This window comes from Saccopteryx leptura, chromosome 6 (genome assembly GCF_036850995.1).
Source record: "Saccopteryx leptura isolate mSacLep1 chromosome 6, mSacLep1_pri_phased_curated, whole genome shotgun sequence".
NCBI lineage: Eukaryota > Metazoa > Chordata > Mammalia > Chiroptera > Emballonuridae > Saccopteryx > Saccopteryx leptura.
The window spans coordinates 78,240,767-78,266,889 of NC_089508.1; the positions used below are offsets into that span (position 1 = coordinate 78,240,767).

A 26,123-nucleotide genomic window follows, 5' to 3' on the forward strand; every position below is an offset into this window, starting at 1 on the left:
AAATAAATAAAAAATTAAAAAGGACAAGAAAGGTAAAGATAACATGCCTGGGAAAGAAGAGGAGGGAGCCGGAAAAGGCACGGCATGCTGCCGAGACAGAGAGCACCTGGACTTCCCTCTTTTTATTTTATTTTCATTTTTATTTATTTATTTACAGAGACAGAGAGTCAGAGAGAGGGATAGACAGGGACAGACAGACAGGAACAAAGAGAGATGAGAAGCATCAATCATTAGTTTTTCGTTGCGTGTTGCAACACCTTAGTTCATTGATTGCTTTCTCATGTGTGACCCGACCGCGGGCCTTCAGCAGACTAATCACCCCTTGCTCGAGCCAGTGACCTTGGGTCCAAGCTGGTGAGCTTTGCTCAAACCAGATGAGCCCGTGCTCAAGCTGGTGACCTCAGGGTCTCGAACCTGGGTCCTCAGCATCCCGTCTGATGCTGTATCCACTGCGCCACCACCTGGTCAGGCATGGACTCCCCCTCTTAACTGTAGGTGTGGTCATGCTGGGTGTTCTGAGGGGTGGTTGCTGCCAGGCTGACATGCATGGCTTGTACCTCTATGAGACAGGTGTATCTGTCCCTGCTGCGGATGTACCTGTCACCCCCCAGTGTTCACTGCCTGGGGCCAATCAAGCTGGAACTGCTAGAGCCACAAGCCAACCTCCAGGCTGCCCTGCAGGTCCTCGAGCTGCACCACAGCAAATTGGACACCACCAAGGTCAGTTCGTCTTGGGGAGTCTGTGGGAGTCTGTCTTTCTATCTCCCCTCCTCTCACTTGGAAAAAGAAGAAAGAAAATAAAAATAAAATAATATTTTACTTTATTTTATATAAAGGTCTACCGGAAAGTTCTGTCCATTTCTATCACAAGTTTCGACACATAAGCACATGTTTATTTGGCGCATGTGTGCCTCTCTATTTTTAATCACTTAATGTATACATACTGACATAGCAAATTAACTAAAACAAAGTTGATTCACATTAGTCTTATGTGTGAAGCGATAGTGTACTCATGGCTACTGATAAAGTTCATTTATGCCACTGTATTGTATACGAATTTCAACAAAGAAGAAATGCTACAGAAGCATGTAGAAATTTATTGAGCCTGACCTGTGGTGGCGCAGTGGTTAAAGCGTCGACCTGGAAATGCTGAGGTCGCCAGTTCGAAACCCTGGGCTTGCCTGGTCAAGGCACATATGGGAGTTGATGCTTCCACCTCCTCCCCCCCTTCTCTCCCTGCTCTGCAGGGAGCATGGAACTAGAGGAGGGGATGGAGAAAGGGACTGGGGTTCTTGAGCTCTGTGGCTTCAGTCATTTCTCATTCTCACTCCTGTCCCATTTCATTCTGTTCCCATCCTTAGGCCCTCAACCTTCTGCCAGCAAACACTCAGATTAATGATATACGCATCTTTCTGGAAAAAGTCTTGGAAGAAAATGCACAAAAGAAACGGTTCAATCAAGTGCTCAAGAACCTTCTCCATGCAGAGTTCCTGCGGGTATGAGCCTCACAAACCTAGTGGGCTAGTACAAGACAGTTACCGCATATTCCTCTAGACCAGTGGCAGTCAACCTGGCCCCTACCGCCCACTAGTGGGCGTTCCAGCTTTCATGGTGGGCGGTAGCTGAGCAACCAAAGTATAAATAAAAAGATAGATTTAACTATAGTAAGTTGTTTTATAAAGATTTATTCTGCCAAACTTAGCAAAAATCCGACATAAAGTACTTGGTAAGTAATTATTATTATTTTTTTTTCTTCTAATATCTGAAGCTGGAAACGGGGAGAGGCAGTCAGACAGACTCCCGCATGCGCCCAACCGGGATCCACCCAGCACGCCCACCAGGGGCAACGCTCTGCCCACAGGGGGCGATGCTCTGCCCCTCCGGGGCGTCGCTCTGCCGCGACCAGAGCCACTCTAGCGCCTGGGGCAGAGGCCAAGGAGCCATCCCCAGCGCTCGGGCCATCTTTGCTCCAATGGAGCCTTGGCTGCGGGAGGGGAAGAGAGAGACAGAGAGGAAGGAGGGGGGGGGGTGGAGAAGCAAATGGGCGCTTCTCCTATGTGCCCTGGCCGGGAATCGAACCCGGGTCCCCCGCATGCCAGGCCGACGCTCTACCGCTGAGCCAACCGGCCAGGGCAGTAATTATTATTATATGCTTTAACTTGCTGTAACTCTGCTTTATAAATTTTATAAAGTTACTTCCCTACTTTATAAATCACCATTACTGTGGAACTGGTGGGTGGTTAGAAAATTTTACTACTAACAGAGATACAAAAGTGGGCGGTAAGTATAAAAAGGTTGACTACCCCTGCTCTAGACAAAAGCACATCTCTGTGTTCCTTTAACACAACTTTAACCAACTTGACATTTAGTCACAAGTGTTTCAATTAGAGGAATCTCTGCAGTCCAGACAATAGGACTTCTCTCCCCATCTCTCTACCCTCCCAGGTCCAGGAAGAGCGGATTTTACACCAGCAGGTGAAGTGCATCATCACGGAGGAGAAGGTGTGCATGGTGTGTAAGAAGAAGATTGGGAACAGGTGAGCCTGCTCCGTGCTCAGGCTGTACGATAGTTCTGTGCTCTAACTGAAGGGGAAAGCACAGTTGCTAACTGTTGTTGCATATTTAGTTCTTGAGGCTGAAGATGGCAGTCGGTGCTTTCAGGGGTGGGTTTTGAGAAGTTAAAAACCTGAGATGATGGCACGGGGCTGTTGACTTCTTGCCCATTAAGTCCTTCCCCTCTGGAAGCTAGAAGTTGTGGGTGTAGGTAGTAGGTATGGGAGAGTTGTATGTGGGGAGAAAGTTCTTATTTTTAAGGATGTACTTTTGAAGGAAGAAAAAGATCTTTGAACCTGCTGGCTCATGATTTGGATAAAATCCTGAGCCTGGATATACTACAATATTTTAAGACATATACTCTAAAAAAAAAAAAGACATATACTCTAGTCAGACCCCTTTCCCTTAAGGGAGAGTAATTTGTCCTTTTTCTTACATGGAAGAATTATTTTCCTTAGAAAGACCTAACTCTCTGTCCTTCTTTAAAATTAGCCTGAAACTCATTCTGAGAAGCGTTGTTGACTCAGCCAGCTGGTGCTGAGCCAGGCTGGTGTACAACTCCATCTGCCTGTGTGTTACACATCGATGACTTAACAAGAAAGATCCCCGTGCACTCAAACTCAGTGGACCTCATCTATGTTTAGTTATTGGTCAGAGATTATGGCTACGTAAATCCAGAGGCCCTAGGGACAAGCTAACCTTCGCAGTGAGGGTGGGCTGCTTCTGGCATGGCTCCCGGTCAGGTGCCCTTTCTAGTAAGAAGTAGTAAGTAGTAGTCTCTAGAGGCAGTCCTCACTCTCAAGTCATTTGTCTTCCTGCAGTGCATTTGCGAGATACCCCAATGGAGTGGTCGTGCACTACTTCTGTTCCAAAGAGGTAAACCCAGCGGACACCTGAGCCCTGCACGCCCAGGACTCGGCATATGGACAGCTTGGCCATCCCAGAGAGGGAAAGGGAAACCGGCTTAGGAATCGGAGGCTGCGGCCACCACCAGGTGTCTCCCCATTTGGATACTACTGGCTACCTTGAGCCCTGGAACATCTCCGAATTAATCAGACTTGAGGTCTAGTGTCACCGGCTTTTAGTAGGAAAAGAGATTAGTTATACTTTATATACCGTTATGTTGCAGCCAATTCCAGAGAATTTTAATACCTGCTTGGACTGGAGGATGTAGCGATGGGCACCGTCTTGCTCTTGCATACCAATCACCTGAATAAGGAAACTGTCTCAAGCTTTTGTAACCCCAGGGTTGTTTATTCAGTTTTCTACACAGTAAGACACATGCAGGACTTCACAAGAAGCCCTCAGCACGGCTGACGGAGTCAGCAGTACCTGAGCTTCTCTAGCTGCAAAGGCCAAACGTGCATTCTCTAGGCATTACAGTCATTTCTCCATGGTCACTATGCCCTGGGTCCCCAGGAGCCTCCCCACTCATCTCTTTATTTTTCAGTCTCCTTTGCTTTCTCACTATTTTTCTTCTATATCTGTCCCCTCACTGCTCCACTTAAGCTTTCTTCCGTATTTTCCTGACACCGGGAATAACTAATATTTAAGCAAGGCAAAGTGAGAAGCTAGAGGAAGTCCCATTTTCTAGGGATGCATTGATAATTAATTGACTGTCAGGTACGGTGTAAATAGCTCCTCCTTGCTCTATGCCTGGATGCCTAGGAGAGCGCCCTTCTCGGCCTGGGAAAGGCCCTGTGCACCCCACCCCCTTGGGGCCAAGTGTGACAGTAGCTCTAAGGACGGACAGCACCGCACTGGGTGTATGACTTCTTGGGCTGCCATCTGCAGAGGCTCCATCTTGGTTCACCCGCCAGCTCCAGGGCAGGTTGGTTTCATCTTTATGAGTGAGGCTTTGTGCTTGGGGAGCCTTTCTCTTTCCAGCCAGTGCCATCCACTTACAGCTTGGCGTGGCCAGCGTTCTCCAGCTGTATTGTGCAGAGGTCAGGAGGCACGGAGATGTTATAGGCAGGTGGACCTCTGCTACACTCAGGGCATAGTCAGATCAGGCACGGACAGTGAGGTAATGTCAGGCACACTTGTGAGGTGCTCAGGGACTGCAGGAGTGCTGTGGCTGGTGGGCAGCAGCACGTGGGTTTATGGAGTATCTCACTGCCAGATCCCCTGGGCACCTGTGGGGGGAGGCCCTGCCTCCCACAGGGCACCCTAGAGGCCGAAAGGAGAGTGTAGCTCTGCAGGAAGAGGACATGCGGAGAGTCTTCCCTGGGTTTGCAGACTTGCTGTCTTGTTTCCTCAGTGTCTTTAATGGTAGTGACAGTGACGGTACCCAGCACTGACCCTGGTTAGTGGCCTATCCTTGACATGCAGTGATCCTTTTTAAGCCACAGCACTGTGCTTTTCTGGCCATTGCTGTAGACTGACTTGTTGCTGTTGTAGACTCGGCTTCTCCTAGACACATGCTCTGTGGAGGGTCCAAAGGGACAGTGAGTGGCATCGACACTCATTCACAGAGATGGGGGATTCTGCTCACATTTTGGAGGCCGAGAACACTTCACAGGAACCAACATCTCAACTGGCCGCAGCCACCCCAGGAGGCAGTGCTGCCCTTGGCCCTGTTTGCACCAGCAAAGCCCAAGCTTCCTCATGGAGCAGCAGTGTGATCAGCAGGCCGCCACCCCCACCCCCACCCCCACCCCCCCGCCTTCCTGGCCTGCTGTGTTTGTATCTTTCATTCCCCCTACCTGTGTGGCACATCAGTTTGAAGCAAAGAATGTGTGTTTTCTCCCCTTCTGGAATACATAAATGACCCAGTTTCCCCAAATTCCAGTCTTCTTTCCTTAGACTGTCTTTGCCCTCTGCAAAGTGCTGTGCAGAAGGCTGTAGTCCTGAGGACTGAGAGGGTCTTGTAATAAACATCATAAAGTAACCAACTACGCCTATCTGGGTCTCTTTTTTTCCCCTTCCTGTGGAGTTTGATGAAAATAACGAGAATCATAATTTAGCTAAGAACCGAGAATAAGTCAATTAGGGCCTATGAGAAGATCAACATAACACATCTGTTACGTGAGCCTCGGTGTGCCGTCCAGCACAGCAGTGTGCTGACGTACTGACAGCACAGATGCAGGACATTTCCAGCATCACAGCATTCTGCTGGACACACTGCAACCAGCTAATTCCAGGGCTTTGTGCCACTTCCTGCAGTCTACAATGACCATGAAGGTCATGGAAGCTATGGAATTGGTAGGATTGACAGACCCAGTGATGTTTTGAGGAGTGGAGAAATGTTGGTTCACTTGGGTCAGCTCCGGAAAGGTTATTCAGACCTTATTCCCCCTCTTGAGCCTTCTGTGGCCATCCTGAGTTTTTTCGGGGAATGAAAATCATCTGGAAACAAGAGGCATAACTTGACTGAGGCATGGGCAGATGACTTCCAGCAGTGTGGTACATACAGCCAGCAGAGAGCACTCAAACGGGACATCTGCATGCCAGACCAGCTCACTCCATGTCCCTCCCTCGGGCTCCTCGGTGGGCCTGTGGGTCTTTACATGCTGTGTGTACAGGTCACCAAGGGGGTTGGGCTCTAACATTTCTGTGATCCCAGTGAGGTCTTGGCTTCATGCTCCAATTTAGAAAGAGGTCCACCCCTTGGGGTCCAGTCATGGGTGTCATGTTATCTTTTGTTTTGGGAATTTCCTGCCTGAACTTGCCTACAGGGTTTATTTTAAAGTTGAATAGCCTGTTTTTCAGATTTTTTTTTTCCAATCTCCACCTCAGGCCTTGGGGAGGAAAGTGGAGATAACTGGGTCTTGGTTGAGGAACAGAAATGTATCTTCCAACAGCTCAGTGCCCCAGGGGTGCTTTCTTCTGCAGACTGGGCCTTGTCTTCGCCACCTAGATGGTCGGCCACAGGAAGTGGGACATCGTATACCATCTGCAGCATAAGGGGTATGCTGGTCAACAGAGAACTTTAAAGCCTTTATCTCTAGTAGTTTAAGGACTGGCAGATCTTCTTTGTATCTGCCCTTATTGATACCACTTGACCATGTCCCTTCTATACCTGGACCATCCAAGGATTTCCACTGATCCAGGAAGAGGGCCGGGGCAGAAGCCACAGGGAGTCATGAAGTTGTGAATTTCTTCAGGACACTGATGGGCTCTCCTTACCTTTGAGTAAGGCCTGGTGCGGGTCTTGTACACAGCAACCCCTGAGAACAAATGAGGGAAGCCAGGAGAGATTAAAAACACCTTGGAGTCCAAATCCAACACTGAACCAGAGAATGCCATGCTTCTGCTTCCACGCTATGGGGAAGGCGGGACTTGAAAGGTTTTAGGCTTTTTTGATAGCTGGACAGGACAGCCCTGATGTAGCACCTCCTGGCTGCTGTTCCCTGGGCCAGCTGTCAGATCATCTAGAAGCCTTGTTGGAAATATGAACAACGTGGTTCTGCCCACTCTCACTAAACCAAATCATATGGGGGGTGGGGGGCTCAGGTGTCTATTTTCCATGAGCAGCCCAGTGATAACCAACCAGGGGCTGGGATTGGGAAGAGTGCCTCCTGGAAACTGGACTCCAGTCACTTCCTGGAGCCTGTCAAACCCCACCTCCAGCCTCGGGCTCAGGGCTGAGTCCTCGGCAGAGCAGCCAGCTCCACCCTCCCCACCTCATTGCTACCTGTCAGACCTGAGCTAGCAGTGAGTGCATCCAGAAGAGAACAACGTGGTTCTGGAAAGCAGCCGGCTTCTTGCTGGGAAGTGGGCTGCTGGGCCATGCACTGGGCACTCTGGCCACGGTGGCTGGCAAGCCAGGGGCTGTCCCTCCTGGGGATAATGTTGCCGCGAAAGAAAGAGAAGAGGAGACATCAGTGGAGTCGCTGGCAGGTAAAGTGCCCTGAGAGGTGGACTGGGGGTGTCCTAGGAGTGCAGTCTGCTGTGAAGACAGGCCAGCCCGGGGGTTGGGGTGCAACCAGTTTGCTCCAGACAACCTGGGGGAGTCTAAATTGGAGAGATTGGCCAAGACCTAGGATCTTGAAAATAATCCTCCCAATTAGGAATGGAGGGGGAGGCCATGTGACACGCGGCTGGCAGCATTTTGCCGGGATTGCCCTAGCCTGGGTGTTGGGTTTTGAGAGATCGCCCCATTCCCAGGATATTTTATCTCCTGAGCTCTGGATGCAGTCTCGTCTGACCAGTACAAGCGGGGTGGTTCTTGGTTTCCCTTCAGCTGCCCTCAGCTTTCTAGGCCATCTAGCCTTTGTCAGGAGGAGCTAGTCAGTGGGGTTGACCACAACTTTCTCTTCTGATATTTAATGCCCTTTACGTACATCACTTCACCTCTCAAGCTACAGCAGCGGCACTGTGGTCTGAGGGGAGTGAACGTTTGTGGTGCATGACAACCATAATTAGTAAAAATGGCTACATGTATTGAACTCTTAGGCCAAGTACATCACACGACTTTTTATTGAAAACTTACCACAACCCTATGAGATTGTCTTCCTAACCCCCGTTTTGTAGATGGGAAAACTAAAGCATACAGAGATCAAGTAACTTTCTCAAGTCCATTCAGCTAGTCCATGTTGGAGCTTAGATCTGAAGCCAGCCTGACTGATTCCAAGGTCCAGGCTTTACCAACATGCTGAACTTCCAACGCCTGCCCTGCCAAGGCCTCCCAGGTCCCGGACACAGCAACCTCAGTGGTCCTGGGCCAGGCTGCTATTCTGGGATGGGACGGAGAAAACCTGAGCTGGACCTCACTGCAAGGAGATCAGGCCCCACCCCTGGCCTCCTGGATCGGAGTCCCCTGAGTTCTGTTGTTTCAGCAGGAAACCCACCCATACTATGACCTCCAGGTGAAGGTGCTGAGGGCCAGAAATATCCAGGGCACAGACCTGCGTGAGTGACCCCCCAATTTCACCCTTTCTCCCCTTGCTTTCTCTGAGGCCGCAGCAGGGCCTGGTCTGAGTGTGTGCGTGTATATTTGGAGTGGGGCAGAGGGGCTGGTGCTGACTGTGGGGGCAGGTGAAGGAGCCCAGGACACGGCCCCAGAGCTGGCCCGCAGGAGCTTGAGGGGAGCACTGTGAGACCTTGACTCCTCCCGGAGTCCAGCAAGTAGAGTGGTGACCGCCTAGGAGAGTGTGTGATAGCTGCTATGGCCAGAAGTCAACGTCTACAGTCCACCAAGTCTCCATGCCACTGCTCACACTGGGTGGGGAGTGTGTCCCTGAACCAAATCGTTCCTGGGAATTAGTTACACAGTGGTCTGTGCTGCCAGGTGATCTTTTCAACTGGCCACACACCCACTTGCCTCTCTGAAGGACACGCAAACCCTCCTCAGAGGGGAGGTGTGCTGGGCAGGATTTCGATTCAGTTGAATGAGAGGTACAACGGGTGGAGATGGAGTCCAGGATAAGGGCTCTCCCTTCATCTCTCCAACCCACTCTGCCACGTGGACAGCCTCCTCTCCTGGCTCTGCCCCTTCCCCTCCCAGCCCAGCCTCCTCCAAGCAACCTTTTCATCTATAAGAGCTTAAAGCTAGGACCCCTCCCCTATCATACCCACAGTGTCCAAAGCTGACTGCTACGTGCGTCTGTGGCTGCCCACAGCATCTCCCAGCCATACCCAGACGAGGACGATAGGCAACTGCAGTGACCCTGAATGGAACGAGACCTTCCACTACCGGATACAAGGCGCTGTGAAGGTGAGGGCCAGCAAAGGGCTGTGGTGGCAGAGGGAGAAGGCCCCCCTGAGTGCCTGCCCTACTTCAAGTTCCCACTTCCTGCCTTCCCTGTCTTCAGAATGTCCTGGAGCTCACCCTCTATGACAAGGACGTCCTGGACAGCGATAAACTCTCCCTGCTGCTCTTTGACCTGAAGAGCCTCAAGCTCGGCCAACGCCACAGACACACCTTCCTACTCAACCAACAGGTGAGCTGCCTCACTTGTGCCAGCAATGAGCCTAGCTCAAATAGAGGACACCCCACCCAGGGCACTGAGGAGGGGGTCCCGGTCAGTGCACACCAGGCCTCCAAGTCAGACCCTCCACGCTGTACCACTGATCCTTCCGAGGAGTCTCTCAAATAATTCTTCCTTGAGGAGAGCCAGCAGGTAAGCTTCTTGAGAGCAGACCACTTTGTCTGAACCCTCAGCATCTAGAACAGCATCCACATAGTTTTGAATGGATGGAGCTGCTCATGGAGATGCCACTACCCTTACTGTGCCCAGAGAAGCCACAACAACAGTCTATTCTTGTAGTCCCTAGAGCTGAGCAGGGCTAGGGGACAGGGATGATCCCTGAGGGAGCTCATGGAACATTGGTGCTTCCTTGCTCCCGCCATTAGGATTCACCAGAGCTGCAGGTGGAGTTTGTTCTGGAGAACAGGTGAGTCCAGGTGGAGCTTATGCCCTCCCATCTACTCTGAAATCATGGACAGCGCCCAGCTGTCAGTCACCAGGTCCTGTGCTGGCCAGCCTAAGAGGAGATGTCCTGGTCTTGATGCCCATTTGAGTATTGGCCAACACCCGCCCCTACCCCTCAAACCCTGCCATGTTCCCCAGGCTCTTTCAATTGCTTTAGTCACATGATTATACTAACAGTCACCTTAAGGGGCCCAGATGTCCAATGAGCCCACCATCCTTTGCAGCCAGGTACCTGCATCTGAAGTCATCACCAATGGTGTCCTGGTGGTAAGTAGGGAAGGCCAGCTTGAGCCGCCCAGGGCTGGGGATATTGAGGAGTCCACAATTGAGCCCATCACACTCACTTGCTTCTCTGAAGGACAGCCAACCCCTCCTCAGATTGGAGGTGTGCTGAGCAGGCATTTCTAGCAACAAGGGAGAAAGAAACTGCCTCATAGCTGAGTGGACAGCCAAAAAGCCAGCATTCGTACCTGTACACAGCATATCACCCACTTGGGATGCTAGCTTCCGAGACTGCCAAAGGAGCCAGGAGCAGGGGCCTCACCTCCTCCCCCTTTCCCACCAGCGACCACTTCCTCTGAGTCCTAGGACTAGGGGCTGCTGCAGAAGACCCTGCCTATAAGGCACAAGTCCTGGGAAGATTGTTGTCTGGACATTGTCCTGGATACCTCTCCTTTTTACTTTCCCTACCTCTGGTTTGGGCCCTGTCACTGTCTGGTTCCCACAGGTCTCTGCTTTCCTCAGGCTCAGCCCTGTCTGAAAATCCAGGGCTCCCTCAGGGGAGATGGGACAGCTTCACACCAAAACTATGGTGAGTCTGGCCTGTAGCCTTGGGTCCTTCCTTCTCTCCTGGGGGTTTGAGGGGGCTGCTGATTTCAAGAAGATGGGTCTGAACACAAAGTTTTCCATTTTTCACTCCTTAAAGCTGCCCAAAGATGAAACAGATTGCCTCTGGAAGTACAGAATATTTTTGTCCCACTACTAAGTATTCAGCATAGACATTGTATCAGTCCCACTACTGCTCTACAAAAAACAAACCCAAATCTCACAGGAAGTATTTACTTAGCTCACACATCAGGTGGTCAGCTGGGGTTTGGCTGATCTAGGCTGGGCTTGGTGGGAGTGACTTGGCTCTGTACCACGTGTCCCTCATCCACCTTCCGTGACCAGTGGACTAGCATGGGCATGTTCTCAGGGCAGAGGTGCAAGATAGCAAGCCCAATTTAACAAGTGCTTTTCAAGCCTTTAGTCACATCACGGCCACTAACAGTATGTTGTCATAACAAGTCCCAAGGCTGACCCTAACGATGGAGGGCGGGGAATTTAGTTAGCTTGTAATGGGAGTAACTGAAGTCACATGGTAAAGAGGGAGAATTCCAGAAGTGAAGAGCTGGGTCCACCCATGCATCTGCCACAGAGGGCAGCTGTTCAGGGGCAGAGTCAGGTGGGGAGTCGAGCAGAGGCTGTGTGACAGCTAAGGTCCCCTCCAATCCTGAGAGGCAGGGAGGCTGGGAGTCCGAGCCTACACGACAAGTCCCGCCCAGGTAACATGGAAGGCACACTTACTATGAGTCAGACACTGTGCTAAGCATTTGATATGTGTTTTATCGTTTAATCCTCATAACAACCCTGTAAAGTAGGTAAAAATCATTGTCCTCTTTTAATTCATGAGACTGAGGCTCAAAGAAGAAACTTTTTTTTTTTTTAACAGAGACACAGAGGGGGGGGATAGACAGGGACAGACAGACAGGAACAGAGAGATGAAAAGCATCAATTATTAGTTTTTCGTTGCACATTACGACACCTTAATTGTTCATTGATTGATTTCTCATATGTGCCTTGACCGCAGGCCTTCAGCAGACCGAGTAACCTCTTGCTGGAGCCAGTGACCTTGGGTTCAAGCTGGTGGGCTTTTTGCTCAAACCAGATGAGCCCGTGCTCAAGCTGGCGACCTCGGGGTCTTGAACCTGGGTCCTTGGCATCCCAGTCCAATGCTCTATCCACTGTGCCACCGCCTGGTCAGGCGAAACTTGCTTAATGTCATACAGCCAGTGAGTGGAGGAGCCAGGACCAAAAGCGGGTCGGTGACCCTCCAGGGCATCCGCTCTCTCCACCCCAGAGGCTGTTGTTTCTCACCATGAACAGCACATGCATATGTCAACATAAGAGATGTCCAAACATGTAAGAATTTTTATTATGAGTTTATTTTTAGCCAAACTGACAACAAGCAAAAATGTTGCCAGAAACCAAAATATCAACAGATTGAGAAAATGCTCTAGAAAAATGGCAGGTTTTTTTTTTTTGTTTTTTTTTTTTTACTGAGACAGAGTCAGAGAGAGGGATAGATAGGGACAGACAGACAGGAACAGAGAGATGAGAAGCATCAATTGTTAGTTTTTCGTTGCGCATTACAACACCTTAGTTGTTCATTGATTGCTTTCTCATATGTGCCTTGACCGCGGGTCTTCAACAGACCGAGTAACCCCTTTGCTCGAGCCAGCGACCCTGGATCCAAGCTGGTGAGCTTTTGCTCAAACCAGATGAGCCCGCGCTCAAGCTGGTGACCTCGGGGTCTCGAACCTGGGTCCTCCGCATCCCAGTCCAACGCTCTATCCACTGCGCCACCACCTGGTCAGGTGAAAAATGGCAGTTTCACCACTTATTTTATACATCAGAATCAAAAGGGAAGATGTAAGGGAGGATTATGAAATTCATTGGTGATAGATTACAGAGGCAGAAGAAAGCAAAGTGGGGAAATCTCTGGGATTAAGTAAAAATATACATATTTATTTTGCATAAGCAGGTATACGATAGTTAACAATTAACATGATAGCTCGGTTGGTTAGAGCTCAGCCTGGTGCATAAAGGTTGCCTGTTCCATCCCCAGGCAGGGCACAGACAGGAAGAGATCCATGTGCCTGTTTCTCCCTCTCTCTTCCCTTTCTAAAGTCAGTAAATAAAAGAACAAACAAAAACAATTCACAGGATAATAATAACAGTGAAGGGATTTGTGGTCTCTGCTGTAGTGTGGTGCTTGTAACTTTATGGGGTCTGGAAAAGATGACTGTTAAATTTCAAAGTTATATTACCCTTATTTTTAAAGGCATGTTATCAGGTATATTATTATAGATGTAAAAGACAATAGATAAGCTCAGTTTTAAGGTAAACATTGACTTTTGTTAGGGAAAAGTACTGCCCTAGGATATGACTACCCACCAGCCATAAACTGATTTTAGTTAGAAAGTTTTAGACCAGGGGTCCCCAAACTATGGCCTGCGGGCCCCGCATGCGGCCCCCTGAGGCCATTTATCCGGCCGCTGCACTTCCGGAAGGGGCACCTCTTTCATTGGTGGTCAGCGAGAGGAGCATAGTTCCCATTGAAATACTGGTCAGTTTGTTGATTTAAATTTACTTGTTCTTTATTTTAAATATTGTATTTGTTCCCGTTTTGTTTTTTTACTTTAAAATAAGATATGTGCAGTGTGCATAGGGATTTGTTCCTAGTTTTTTTTATAGTCTGGCCCTCCAACGGTCTGAGGGACAGTGAACTGGCCCCCTGTGAAAAAAGTTTGGGGACCCCTGTTTTAGACCATCCTATGTGATTACTTTAGGTCTCTGAGTTTGCAGGCCTCCCCTGAGCCTGTCTAGTTTAGTATGTGGCCCCTTTTTCTCCCACACATATCAATCTCGGTCCATAAACCACAGTGTGAGAGAAGTATGCTTTTCTTACTTTCTCTAATTCTCTCCCCCCGGGGCATGTCAAGTCTTCAGGTCTCATTTAATGCCAAGGAGTGTGTGTAAGGAGAGGCGTTCCATTTGGGTGTCTGCTCTTGAGGTGCCTGGGTCCCCTCTGCCTGGGTCTCCTGCTCAGCCATTTCTCCCCGAGGGCCTGCTTTCTCTCCTCCCCAGAACGCTGCTCCTGGGCCACAGGCTCTCTGCCTTCCGCATCCTGGCCTCACCTTCCCGCCTGGGCTGGCTATCCCCTGCTTCTCCAAGCCACCTGTTCTCTCTGTGCCTAGGAACCCACTTCTTCCTTTTACATCCTCTGCAAACCATCTGTGTTCTCCAAGATCTTATAATTTGGAAACAAAGGACTGGGAGACCTGAGTCCTGGCCACAAACCCCTCCAAGATGATGAGCACAGAGGATGACTGGGGGCAAGAGATAGGGGAACTACCAGTAGAAAACTGGTAATTAATGTAATAATATATGATAACTATAATTTTTGTAAAATTATATTTTATATACTTAATGATCTCAAAATCATCAGTTCCATTAGCTCGGGGCAGGGGGTCCTCCCCCACCCCGCCTTTCTGCCTCTCCTAGGCATGCGTGTTTCCCACTTCCCCAGGTTCCCAGTTCTAACCAGGGCACATTAGAGGATCCCGAGTGTCCTTCATGATGCCTTTGCTATGGGTCACAGTGCCAGAGAGAGAGCAGGGTGATGAGGTATTCACACACACACACACACACACACACACACACACACACACACACACACCACACACCCCCTGCTCTCACCCACTCACCTGGGCCCTCTGCTCCCAGGGTCTAGGCAGATTCGGCTGGCAGTGCCTGGGGCCTACGAGAAACCACAGATCTTGCCCCTGCAGCCTCCTGCGGAGGCAGGCCCTCTGGCCACCTTCACCTTCCACGTGAATCCAGTGCTTTGCTCCAGGCTGGATGTGGAGCTGGGAGAGAAGCTCACGGGCCTGCAGGTAAGTGAGTGAACCCAGAACCTTGCCCAGGTTCTGATAGAATCAGTCTTGCTCAAGCAGCACTCCAGGGCTGCCGCACAGCAGGCACATTTCCTTCACTCTGGGAGCTACCTGGTGTTTTCTTCCCTGCAGAGTGACCCCAGTGCTGAGTTGGAGGCTGAGACCAGAAATCTGGGTGAGGGGCACATCCTGCTCTCCTCCCTGGCCCTAGGTCAGGAAAAACAGCACATGGTGGCTATGGAGGAGGTAAGGCTCAGCCTGGGAGTCTGAGGGACACCTGCCTGCTTTGTGACCACCAAAAAAATCTGGGGGAGGGGCCTGAGAGGGGGTCAAGATCAGACCACCCAGGAGCTCAGCCATGATCCACATCTGGGCCAGAGATACCAGAGCAACAGGGGCTGCAAGTGGAATGATCCCACCGATGTGGACAGCTGTGTCTCTTTCAGGGCCAGGAGGTGGCTCTGACTATGAAGGCAGAAATGAGGTGAGGAAGGCTCGCTTCAAGAGGGAGGCTCTTGAGCTGGGCTGGAATTGTGGGGGCTGGGCTGGGCTAGAAGTGTAGGGGTGGGCTGGGCTGGAAGCTAGGGGTGAGGGTCTGGGGCTGGGCTGGAAGTGTGGGGGCCCTCTTACCGGCACTGCTTAGCTGCAGGGTGAGGGGTATGTGTGTTTGCTGTCCTGATGGGATCTTTCTGAGGGATCTCATGCAGTGTGGGTCTGCTCCTGTGAAAAATTGGCTTGGCGCCCCGAGGCTCTCCTCCACTGAACAGTCACCTAACACTCCTATTCCACCCAACCTGAGGCAGCTCTGGGGACCTTGACCTGCGGCTTGGTTTTGACCTCTGTGATGGGGAACGAGAGTTTCTGGACAAGAGGAAGCCGATTGTGTCCAAGGCCCTGCAGCAGGTGTTAGGACTGAGCCAGGCTCCCGACAGTGGCCAGGTATGGAATGGAGGCAACTCCAGCGTCACAAGAACCAAATCCAGTCTCTTCGCTTGAGAGGACTATATGGCTAAGACAGGACAAGAAGCCTGGGGGAAGCGTGGGAAGCAGAAGGGAAGGGGGTAGGAGCCCATATGTTATGAGGGCTGAACAGTTCTGGCCAAGGGAAGTGAATTAGTCAGCGCAGGCTGCCCTACCAGACCACCACAGATTGGGGGGCTTAAACAACAAACATTTATTTTCTTACCTGGAGGCTGGAAGTTCAGGATCAAGATGCCATCAGGGCTGGTTTCCGGTGATGCCTTTCTTCCCGAATGTAGATGGCCACCTCTTGCCATGTCTTCACATGGCCTTCACTCTCTGTGCATGTGCAGGGGTGGAGATCTCTCTTCCTCTTACAAAGACACCAGTCCTATTAGATCAGGGCCCCACACCATGACTACACATAACCTATGTCACCTCCTTATAGGCCCTTTCTCTAAATATAGTGTCGAGTATAATCTAGCAAAGAAGGCTCTGGCTAGAAATAGATGACAGAGATTTATTCAAGTGTCTTAGAGTTTGCAAATTGGAAACATAACTAGGAATAAGTCTGGAAATGTTTTGAGGAACGAAGAAATATTATTTGTTTTTATGGTGTAAATGAGTCACATTGAGAAAGGGGCCCTACATTCTTAGCTATTTGGTTCCTTACGATGAATGAACTAGTGTCTGTATTTATGATAATGGAATTCAGGTTGTCGTCACGTGGAGTGTCAGGCAGTCTGGTCACACAGAAGTTGTCTTTGAGGAGGTCTTACATTTGATTAGAGTCCATGCACCCACAAGTACTGTATAATGAAAGTCTGTAGAATGTATAATGCAGGACTGAAGAGTTATAGGGAAGTTTAAAAGTTTAAATGTCAAGGATATATTTATTGTTTTTCCTCAAGATTTAGATTCTTGATCTAAATAATGTAGCAGTAGGCTGAAAAGAGACCCTATTAATTTTTTCCTAACTTTATTCTTTCCTCAATAATCACACTGGGGCCTGACCAGGTGGTGGCGCAGTGGCTAGAGTGCTGCCCTGGGACGCGGAGGACCCAGGTTTGAAACTCTGAGGTTGCTGGCTTGAGCGCGGGCTCACTAGCTTGAGTGTGGGATCACTGGCTTAACCGTGGAATCATAGACATGACCGACCCCATTGTCACTGGCTTGAGCCCAAAGGTCACTGGCTTGAAGCCAAGGTTGCTGGCTTGCGCAAGGGGTCAATGGCTCAGCTGGATCCCCCTGGTCAAGGCACTTATGAGAAAGCAATCAATGAATTACTAAAGGGCTGCAACGACCCCGTTGATGCTTCTTATCTCTTTCCCTTCTTGTCTGTCTCTCTCTCACTTAAAAAGAAATCACACTGTGGGTTCAACATTTGAATTGGGTGGTAGGGTGGAGAGTGGGAACACAATTCAATCCATAACAGTAGATGGGAGGAAAGTGCTGGGGGTGAGACCTGGGGTAAATCAGGAACAAGTGGCCTTTTCTGGGCTGCAGGTGTACTCAGGAGACACAGCCTGTGCCCGGTGCTGACAAGCTGAGAGCAAGACTAGATTGTTTGGGTAATGCCCACTCTGTGCTAATCTCCATTCCATAGGTGCAGAGTAAGGAGGGCACAGATGCTGCCTACAGGGAGCTATGTCTCCTCCAGTTCTCTGAAGGGGCAGTGCCCTTGCTGGACAGTTTTTTAAAGATAGGAGAATAAAGGAGGACAGGGAAAGGAACCAGAAATCTGGGGTGAAATGAGTGAAACCTTGATGGAAAAGCTGAGCAACCAAAAAACTTCTAGTCTGATCCCACAGGTACCTCTCATGCTGGGCAGGTCAAGCTGCTTGGGGGTTTTGTCACTTTAGCTTCGTGGGTCTCAACCGGGGGCAATTTCAACACACACTCCTGGGGACACTTGTCAAAGTTAGAGACAAGTTTTATTGTCACGAATTGGGGAGGGGGAGGGGGATGATACTGGCATCTATTGGGTAACAGCCAGGGACACTGCTAACCCTCCTACAACATACAGGACAGTTCCTCATAGAATAGAATTACCTGGTCCACAATTATCAGTGGTGCCAAGACTGAGAAGCCCTGTTTTAGCTGTTTGGGTGAACCCAATATACCTTGCAGGTACATCCCTTCCTGGCGTAATGGTTGACCAACTCTGGAGCCGTGCTGTTTTGGATTGCTAGCCCATCACTTGCTAACTATCAATATATGATTGTGGGCACATTATCTAACCTTCCTGTGCCACAGTTCCCTCATCTGTAAAATGGAGATCTCATTGGGCTGCTGTGACGATTCAATGAGATAATACATGTAAAGCTCTTAGATCAGTGTCTGACATTATAGGCAATAATATAAAAATGGCAGTGGTAGTCGTTGTTATCTTGATTATTACTGTACCCAGGTGCCTGTGGTGGCTGTGCTGGGTTCTGGAGGAGGAACCCGTGCCATGTCTTCTCTGTATGGCAGCCTGGCAGGGCTGCAGGAGCTTGGCCTCCTGGACACTGTGACTTACCTGAGTGGGGTCTCTGGGTCCACTTGGTAAGTGAGGTGGAAGCAGGGTACAGAGTAAAGGAAGGGGCAGGGGCGTGACCTGCTGATCTGGTGCAGTCCCTAGTGGGGTGGTGGGGAGCCTCCCTCCAAGGGGTTTAGGAGGGGCAGGAAGGGACTGAGTCCCTAGGGACCCCCTGAGTGGGGTATGCAGGGCAGTGGATACAAGTGATGGGGGAGGAGGATTACTCACAGACACCTGCATTCCTCTCTCCCTTTGCTGTGCTCCTCTGCCCCTAACTGCCCCAAATTTTCTCCATGCCCAGGTGCATCTCCACACTCTACAAGGACCCAGCTTGGTCCCAGGTGGCCTTGCAGGGCCCTATTGAGTGTGCCCGGGCTCGGGTCTGCAGCAGTAAGATTGGAGCAATGTCCAAGGAGCGCCTACAATACTATGCCGAGGAACTGGGGAACCTGGAAAGCAGAGGCCGCAGGGCTTCCCTCATTGATCTCTGGGGCCTCCTCATTGAATATATCCTATACCAGGAGGTAAGAGAAGAACAGGGAACAAATAAACATGGTTCCTTCCTACCTCTCCCCTCCAGCACTAATTCTTCCTTAGTTTTTAGGCTAAGATCTGAGATTTGTAAAGTTATCCCTTAGGTCTGAGCTCCTTGAGGGAAAAGAGTGAGATCCTGGTGGAGAGCGGGAACAGACACCCCTTCATATTTCCTGGCTCCTAACCTCTAGGGAGGGATAGGCTGGTCTGCATTCTCAGGTCTGTCTGCATATTAGAATCACCTTTGCAGCTTTTCAAACACAGCCCAGGCTTAAGCCCCACTCTGGCAACACTGATTTTGATTGCTGTGGGCTGGAGCACTAGCACAAGTGTGTTTTGAAAGTGTTCCAAGTGATTCCAACTACAGTTGAGGCTTCTAGAACTGCAAGCCCAGAATGCACTGGGAGATGAGAGATTCAGAGCTGAGTGAGGGTCCCAGCCGTGGGGGGTCTAGCCCACTGGTGTATGGCTATTATTTGTGGATGTATATCCCAAGTGATTTCTGCCTGACCAGGTGGTGGAGCAGTGGAAAGAGCATTAGCCTGGGATGCTGAGGACCCAGGTTCAAAACCCCAAGGTCACTAGCTTGAGCTCAGGTTCATCTGGCTTGAGTGCAGAATCATAGACATGACCCCATGGTCTCTAGCTTGAGCCCAAAGGTCACTGGCTTGGGCAAAGGGTCACTGGCTCAGCTGGAGTCCCCTGGTCAAGGCATGTATGAGAAAGCAATCAATGAACAACTAAAATGCAGCAACTATGAGTTGGTGCTTCTCATCTCTCTCCCTTTCTGTCTGTCTCTCTCTGTCTTTCTCTCACTAAAAAAATAAAATAAATAAAAAGTTAGAAAACAAAAAATAAGCCTGACCAGGTGGTGGCATAGTGGATAGAGCATCGGACTAGGACACAGGGACACAGGTTCGAAACTCCAAGGTCGCCAGCTTGAGTGCAGGTTCATTATCTTGAGTGCGAGGTTGCTGGCTTGAGCATGGGATCATAAACATGACCCCATGGTTGCTGGCTTGAGCGAAGCCCAAAGTTGCTGGTTTGAGCCCAAGGTTGCTGGCTTGAGCAAGGGGTCACTCACTCTGCTGTAGCCCCCTGGTCAAGGCACATATGAGAAAGCAATCAGTGAACAACTAAGATGCTGCACCAAAGAATTGATGCTTCTCATCTCTCTCTTTTCCTGTCTATCTGTCCTTACCTGTCCTTCTGTCTCTGTAAAGAAAATAATAATAATAATAATAATAATAATAATAAATAAAAACAATAAATACGTAGAAATCAAGTGATTCCCTGGCCAGTTGGCTCAGTGGTAGAGTGTCGGCCTGGCGTGCAGGAGTCCCGGGTTCGATTCCCGGCCAGGGCACACAGGAGAGGCACCCATCTGCTTCTCCACCCCTCCCCCTCTCCTTCCTCTCTGTCTCTCTCTTCTCCTCCCGCAGCCAAGGCTCCATTGGAGCAAAGATGGCCCAGGTGCTGGGGATGGCTCCATGGCCTCTGCCTCAGGTGCTAGAGTGGCTCTGGTCGCAACAGAGCTACACCCCAGATGGGCAGAGCATCGCCCCCTGGTGGGCATGCCGGGTGGATCCTGGTCAGGCTCATGCGAGAGTCTGTCTGACTGCCTGCCCGTTTCCAGCTTCAGAAAAAAATACAAAAAAAAGAAAAAGAAAAAGAAATCAAGTTATTCTAATTTCTGAGAAAAGAATTCATGTTTTCTAGAGATTTGCCTTTTTAAGAAAGTAGACTGAGCCTGACCAGGTGGTGGCGCAGTGGATAGAGCATTGGACTAGGATGTGGAGGACCCAGGTTCGAGACCCCGAGGTTGCCAGCTTGAGCGCGGGCTCATCTGGTTTGAGCAAGGCTCACCAGCTTGAGCCAAAGGTCGCTGGCTCGAGCAAGGAGTCACTCAGTCTGCTGTACCCCCCCCCCCCCTCAAGGCACATATGAGAAATCAATTAATGAACAACTAAGGAATTGCAAAGAAGAATTGATGTTTCTCATCTCTCTCCTTTCCTGTCTGTCCCTGTCTCTGACTCTCTCTGTCTCTGCCACAAAAAAAAAAAGAAAAAGAAAAAAGAAAGTAGACTGAATTTTTAGTTATTCCTTTTAAAATATCACTCAGACTCTTTGGTTTTTATATACTTTCTTGAATGGGAAAGAAGGGTGTTCCCAACGATCCTGGAATTGCACAAAACCCAGAGTCGACTTACCTCTGCTGCAACCTAAAGCCCGTCCCTTAGAGAGCTGTCTCTAGAGCCCTGGGCCTTGGCAACCACAGTCTCTGGTGGGCTCGACATCTGCAGGGTGCCAGCCTGAGGACATTGGGATGGGTAAAGGGAACTCCCACAAAGCCAGTCAGCTTCCCTTCTTTCCTGCCCAGGAAAACCCCACCAAGCTATCTGGCCAACAGGAAGCAGTTCGTCAGAGCCAGAACCCTTATCCCATCTACGCCAGTGTCAACGTCCGCACCAACATCAGCGGGGAAGACTTTGCAGGTGCCTGGGTGTGCAGACATAGGAGGGAGGCGGAGGCGATTGTTGGTTGGATCATATAAGAGGCCAGTCTATCAGGGTACATTTGGGAGCCTTGGAGCACAGTGGGGTTGCTGCCTCCTGCTCTTGGCAAGGCAAAAATTCTTGAACAGTCACAAGGGCCAGGGGGAACGCTGGGGTTCTGGTGGGAAGCCCCTGGTGACATTCCCTTTACTCTGGGTCCCCAGAGTGGTGTGAGTTTACTCCCCACGAGGTCGGCTTCCCCAAGTATGGAGCTTATGTTCCCACCAAGCTCTTTGGCTCCGAGTTCTTCATGGGGCGACTGCTGAAGCTCTGGCCGGAACCCCGAATCTGCTACCTGCAGGGTGAGTCTAAGCTGGAGGGCTGGGGACAGGCAGGCACCAGGCCAGGCCCTGATGTGGGTGGAGAGGATGTGAGGACCTGGGCCATGCCTGTCTCCTTAGGTGTGTGGGGCAGTGCCTTTGCAGCCAGCCTGGACGAGATCTTCCAGAAGACCGCCGGCTCCAGCTTTGGCTTCCTAGACCGGCACCGAGGCAGTATGAACATCACAGGTGAGGGATCAGACTTACCCCCCCCCACACACACACACACCCCATTTGTCTTACCAGCAATAGAGCCCTGGCAGAGGCATAGAGAATGAGGGAGAGGATGGTGAAGGGCTGCTGTCGCACTGGTTTCAGAGAAGTCCAAGGAAACAACTCCTCTGCAGAGGCAATGTGGGTGGGGGCTGGGAGAGGGCCCCAGGCAGAAAACCCAGTGGGCGCTGTGAGTGCTGTATAATCAGGCTACAGCTTTGAATCAGCTGCTTGGGTTCCAGTTAGGCCGACTCAGCCCAGGACCACAGGGCATCTGGCTGACACTCTGTCCCCGCATGTCACCGCTCCTCTTCAGTCTGCTCTTTAAGTGGCCTGTCAGCTCCCTGCCCGAGGAATACCTTTTCCCACCTTTCTCCCCTGGGTAACTTTTGCTCAGCTCTTTAGATTCAGCTGAGACATCATTTTGTCAGGGAGTTTCTCTGTCCCACTCCATCCCTCTGGGCTGCTGACAGTGTGACCACCACGGTCCCTGCAAGACCACATGAGCACACCGTCGTCCTTACTGTCGGACATTAGAACTCCTTTCCTCTCCTGTGACTCCCCTTACGTAGGTGTGGGTCCCGGGCGCCAGGCCCTCGTCAGCTTGGCATCCCTGGTGCCTATCGCAGTGCCCGGCATGTAGCCGCTGCTCGATGGGTGTTTAATGGGTGAAATTCTGATTGGAAATTATATTTTATATATACAACTTAATTTTCAAAAAAGGGGGGAAATAACTTATTATTTAATAAACAATGCCATAGGCAACTTTCAGAAAATAAGAAACGTGACAGAAAAAAGTCATTTAAAAGTGGTTCTGGGAAGCAGTGGTCAGAGGCCTGGGAGGTGGGGTCAGGGAGGAGGGATGTCAGGAGGAGATGGAGGGGGTTCCCCTGAGCCATAGAGGCCGCTGGACAAAGGATGGCCCCACTTATCCCTGTATTTCACCGCCCCACCCTCACTAGAGGACCACCAGAAGCTCCCGCTGCACGACCCCACGAGGCTGCGAACGAGGCTCTTCACCTCCCAGGGGCCCTTCTCCCAGGCTGTGCTAGACCTGTTCACCTCCCGCTTTACGTCTGCGGAAAACTTCAACTTCACCCGGGGCCTCTGTCTGCACAAGGACTATGTGGCCGGCAGAGAGTTTGTGGCCTGGAAAGGTGGGCTGCTCTGGGTGAGGTCCGCCTGCTGCCGTGCCTCTGGCTCAGGGGGCCAGCACTGCCTTTTGACTGGGGTTGGGGTGTGGGCTTCTGCTGTCCAGCGGCTGATGGAGGGATGACTGTGCTGGGCTGGGGCTGGCGCGGAAGACCCCAGAGAGGCTGTCAGAGAGAGAGGCAGAAGCAAGATTTTTATAGAGAGGGGCATTCCCAGTGGGAAGAGTAGAGGGCTGCTAAGAAAAGCAAGCATTTGTACCTGTGCAGACACACACCCGGATGCCTTCCCCAATGAGCTCACTCCCATGCGGGACTGCCTGTACCTGGTGGACGGGGGTTTTGCCATCAACTCTCCATTGCCGCTGAGCCTGCTGCCGCAGAGAGCGGTGGACCTCCTTGTATCCTTTGACTACTCCCTGGATGCCCCTTTTGAGGTAAGGGGTAGGGGTCCTCTGTTAAGGCAGCCTGAGTGTGCCTTTGGGGATGGCCCTTTGTGGAGGGCCTGGGTTCTAATGTGCAGGGGGCGCCCTGGGCACACTGAGTGGCACTGGTCTTCCCAGTTGGTGGAGAGGGTTACTAAGGTTATGAGAGGGAGTGAGAGTTGGGAGAAGGAGCCAAAGACGGTCCTCAGTTGTCTTCTGTTCTGCTGAAGAACCTGCCTGTACCTGATAGCATTCCTTGCTCCCATCAGGGCCTGGGGCTGGGTCTGCTGTCCTTTTGTTACTATGGTAACAACAGAGCCATCAGGATTCCCTCAGGAAGCATCTCAAATCCTGTGAGGTGGTGGACAGGTTTCACCCTCTGGGTGTGGGTTCTGACCATGCTGTTGGGCCCACTGTTCCCTCTTTGGCCTCCTCCTCTTCCTCTTCCTCCTCCTCCTCCTCCTCCTACTTTTCCTACTGCTCTCCCTCCTTATCCTCCTCTCGGGTCCAATATGATCGTCTGTAATCATTTGATCTCAACCTTGTGAAACTGAAATCAGCCCCCTCAGAGGGAGCGGGGAGGGTCAGAGAAGGGAAGTAGTGAAGAGTGACAGGGAGGAAGGTCAGTGAGAATGCTGCTGGTGATTGTTGTAAATCTGAACAACAAACCCACTAGAGAGTTGTTCTCATTTTTATTTTATAAATTAAAAAAACTGACTCAGAAGCCCTGGCCAGTTGGCTCAGTGGTAGAGCATTGGCCTGGCGTGCAGGAGTCCCGGGTTCGATTCCTGGCCAGGGCACACAGGAGAGGCGCCCATCTGCTTCTCCACCCCTCCCCCCCTCCTTCCTCTCTATCTCTCTATTCCCCTCCCGCAGCTGAGGCTCCATTGGAGCAAAGTTGGCCCGGGCACTGAGAATGGCTCTGTGGCCTCTGCCTCAGGCGCTAGAATGGCTCTGATTACGGCTGAGTGACGCCCCAGATGGGCAGAGCATCGCCCCCTGGTGGGCATGCCTGGTGGATCCCGGTCGGGCGCATGCGGGAGTCTGTCTGACTGCCTCCCTATTTCCAACCTCAAAAAAATACAAAAAAAAAAAAAAAAAAAACTGACACAAAAAGGTTATGTCATGTGCCTGAAGCTACTAAGAGGCAGAGCTGGCCTTGAGAGGCGGCCCTGTGTGAGTCCAGGTGGGGATCAGGCAGGGTCAGAAGCCTGTCTCCCTGCCAGGTCTTACAGATGACAGAGAAGTACTGCCTGGACCGAGGTATCCCCTTCCCCAGAATCGAGGTGCTCCCTGAGGACCTGGAGAAGCCCCGGGAGTGCTACCTGTTTGCCGATGCCGAGGACCCCCGTGCACCCATTGTGCTGCATTTTCCCCTTGTCAACCGTACCTTCCGCAAATACCTGGCCCCAGGTGAGGGGGCCCTGGGCCTGGGTTGGCTCATAGAGCCCTGGGGTGGTGATGGGGTGCTGTTCCAACAGTGGATCCCCTTACAAAGGTAGCAAAGCACACTGCCCTCCTAGAGGGCCTAAGCTGGCCACTGCTGCCTTCTGCTTCCTGGACCTCAACATTGGCACTGACCCAGCTCCTCCTGATGGGCAAGAGAGCAGGGATGTGAGCCCAAGAAGGGCCCACAAAGAACTAGCCAGATGTCCTAGGGCAAGGGGGCCTTCTGGGCTGGCAGCTTCTAACCACAGAGTGCCCCAGCTCCTCCACTTCGCACCCACAGGTGTGGAGCGACAAACAGCTGAGGAGAAGGCCTTTGGGGATTTCGACATCAATGGACCAGACACCCCCTATGGCATGATGAACTTCACCTATAAGCCCGAGGAGTTTGATAGGCTGGTCGCCCTGAGTCGATACAACGTTCTGAACAATGTGGAGACTATGAAGCAGGCCCTCCAGCTGGCTCTGGGCCGGCAGCAGGCTGGAGCCCAGGATGGAGGCTGACCCAGGCTGGAGTGGGGGACTGTGACACAAGAGGGACTGTGGGGCTCCAGACCAGGGCTGGGCAGAGGAGGAGTGGACTCTGGGGCTTCTGCTTCCCATCTTGTTGGGACCTGCCTTAATGTCCCCCAGACCTCAAAAAAAACTCCTGCAGAATTGCTGCTTGGACTTGGGGCAGAGCCTTCTCATATGTGTTTCTGGGAGGAGATGGGGCAGTGTGTCTCTCCTGGGGCTCTTGGGGGCGAGGGGCAGTAGCAAGCAGTGCTCATTTTACATTGGAGCGTGTAGAGGGGGTCAAGGCAATAGGCTAGCCGCAGGGCCCACCCCACATGCAGAAGGATGGCAGACCCTCACCAGAATGGAGCGTGAGAGCTGAGGTGCAGGGTAATCTCCTTAAACTGAGACCAAAAGCAAAGATGCATCCATCCAATCCACATTTGTGCATGTGGCCCAGTCCCTGACACCCTCTCCTCACCAGCCCCTGCCCGGTCCCCAGTTCCTGGATACAGTGTGCTATCAAGAATAAAGGGGCGCCACATGGGTTGCCACTCTGGGTCACTATCTCCATTGTCCTTTTTGCTAACCTTCCTTTGGTTTCTGGCCTCCCCGCCCCTCCTCACAGCTCACCACCCTTCTCTGCTCAGTGTCCTGAAGGCTATGAGGATGGCTTATCCTGGCCAGGCTCTAGCTGGTGGGTGTGCACATTGGCTCCCTGTTCATCACTTATGCTGCACTCTTTAAACTTGGGCCACATTCCCTTGTCATGTAAACAGCTTTCACCTCATGCAAATAATCTCACCATTCCCAGCGGGGTGTGTAGGGTGTATCCACCTATCGGGGCAGAGTGAAAGTG

The 26,123-nt window shown here is 51.2% G+C and overlaps 2 protein-coding genes across 4 annotated transcripts in view; both read left to right on the plus strand.

Moving 5' to 3' along the window:
* The window catches only part of VPS39 (VPS39 subunit of HOPS complex), a 60,728-nt gene extending 55,281 nt beyond the window's left edge, over window positions 1–5,447 (plus strand). For all 3 annotated transcript variants that reach the window (XM_066343770.1, XM_066343771.1, XM_066343772.1), the window contains 4 exons: window positions 571–720; window positions 1,362–1,496; window positions 2,446–2,537; window positions 3,375–5,447. In XM_066343770.1, coding sequence (XP_066199867.1) covers window positions 571–720; window positions 1,362–1,496; window positions 2,446–2,537; window positions 3,375–3,450 — 453 coding nt within the window. In that variant the 3' untranslated portion in view covers window positions 3,451–5,447. The remainder of the gene's footprint in view (window positions 1–570; window positions 721–1,361; window positions 1,497–2,445; window positions 2,538–3,374) is intronic.
* A 1,762-nt stretch (window positions 5,448–7,209) lies between these two features.
* PLA2G4F (phospholipase A2 group IVF) lies at window positions 7,210–25,821 on the plus strand. The gene is made up of 20 exons (XM_066343508.1): window positions 7,210–7,395; window positions 8,337–8,406; window positions 9,075–9,211; window positions 9,309–9,437; window positions 9,851–9,891; window positions 10,154–10,196; window positions 10,674–10,740; window positions 14,478–14,647; window positions 14,780–14,893; window positions 15,094–15,131; window positions 15,451–15,586; window positions 18,018–18,154; window positions 18,430–18,652; window positions 21,043–21,157; window positions 21,382–21,519; window positions 21,619–21,726; window positions 22,713–22,907; window positions 23,169–23,335; window positions 24,550–24,736; window positions 25,053–25,821. The coding sequence occupies exons 1-20, from the start codon at window positions 7,285–7,287 to the stop codon at window positions 25,271–25,273; spliced, it is 2,547 nt and encodes an 848-aa protein (XP_066199605.1). The 5' UTR covers window positions 7,210–7,284; the 3' UTR covers window positions 25,274–25,821.
* The last annotated feature ends 302 nt before the right edge of the window (window positions 25,822–26,123 follow it).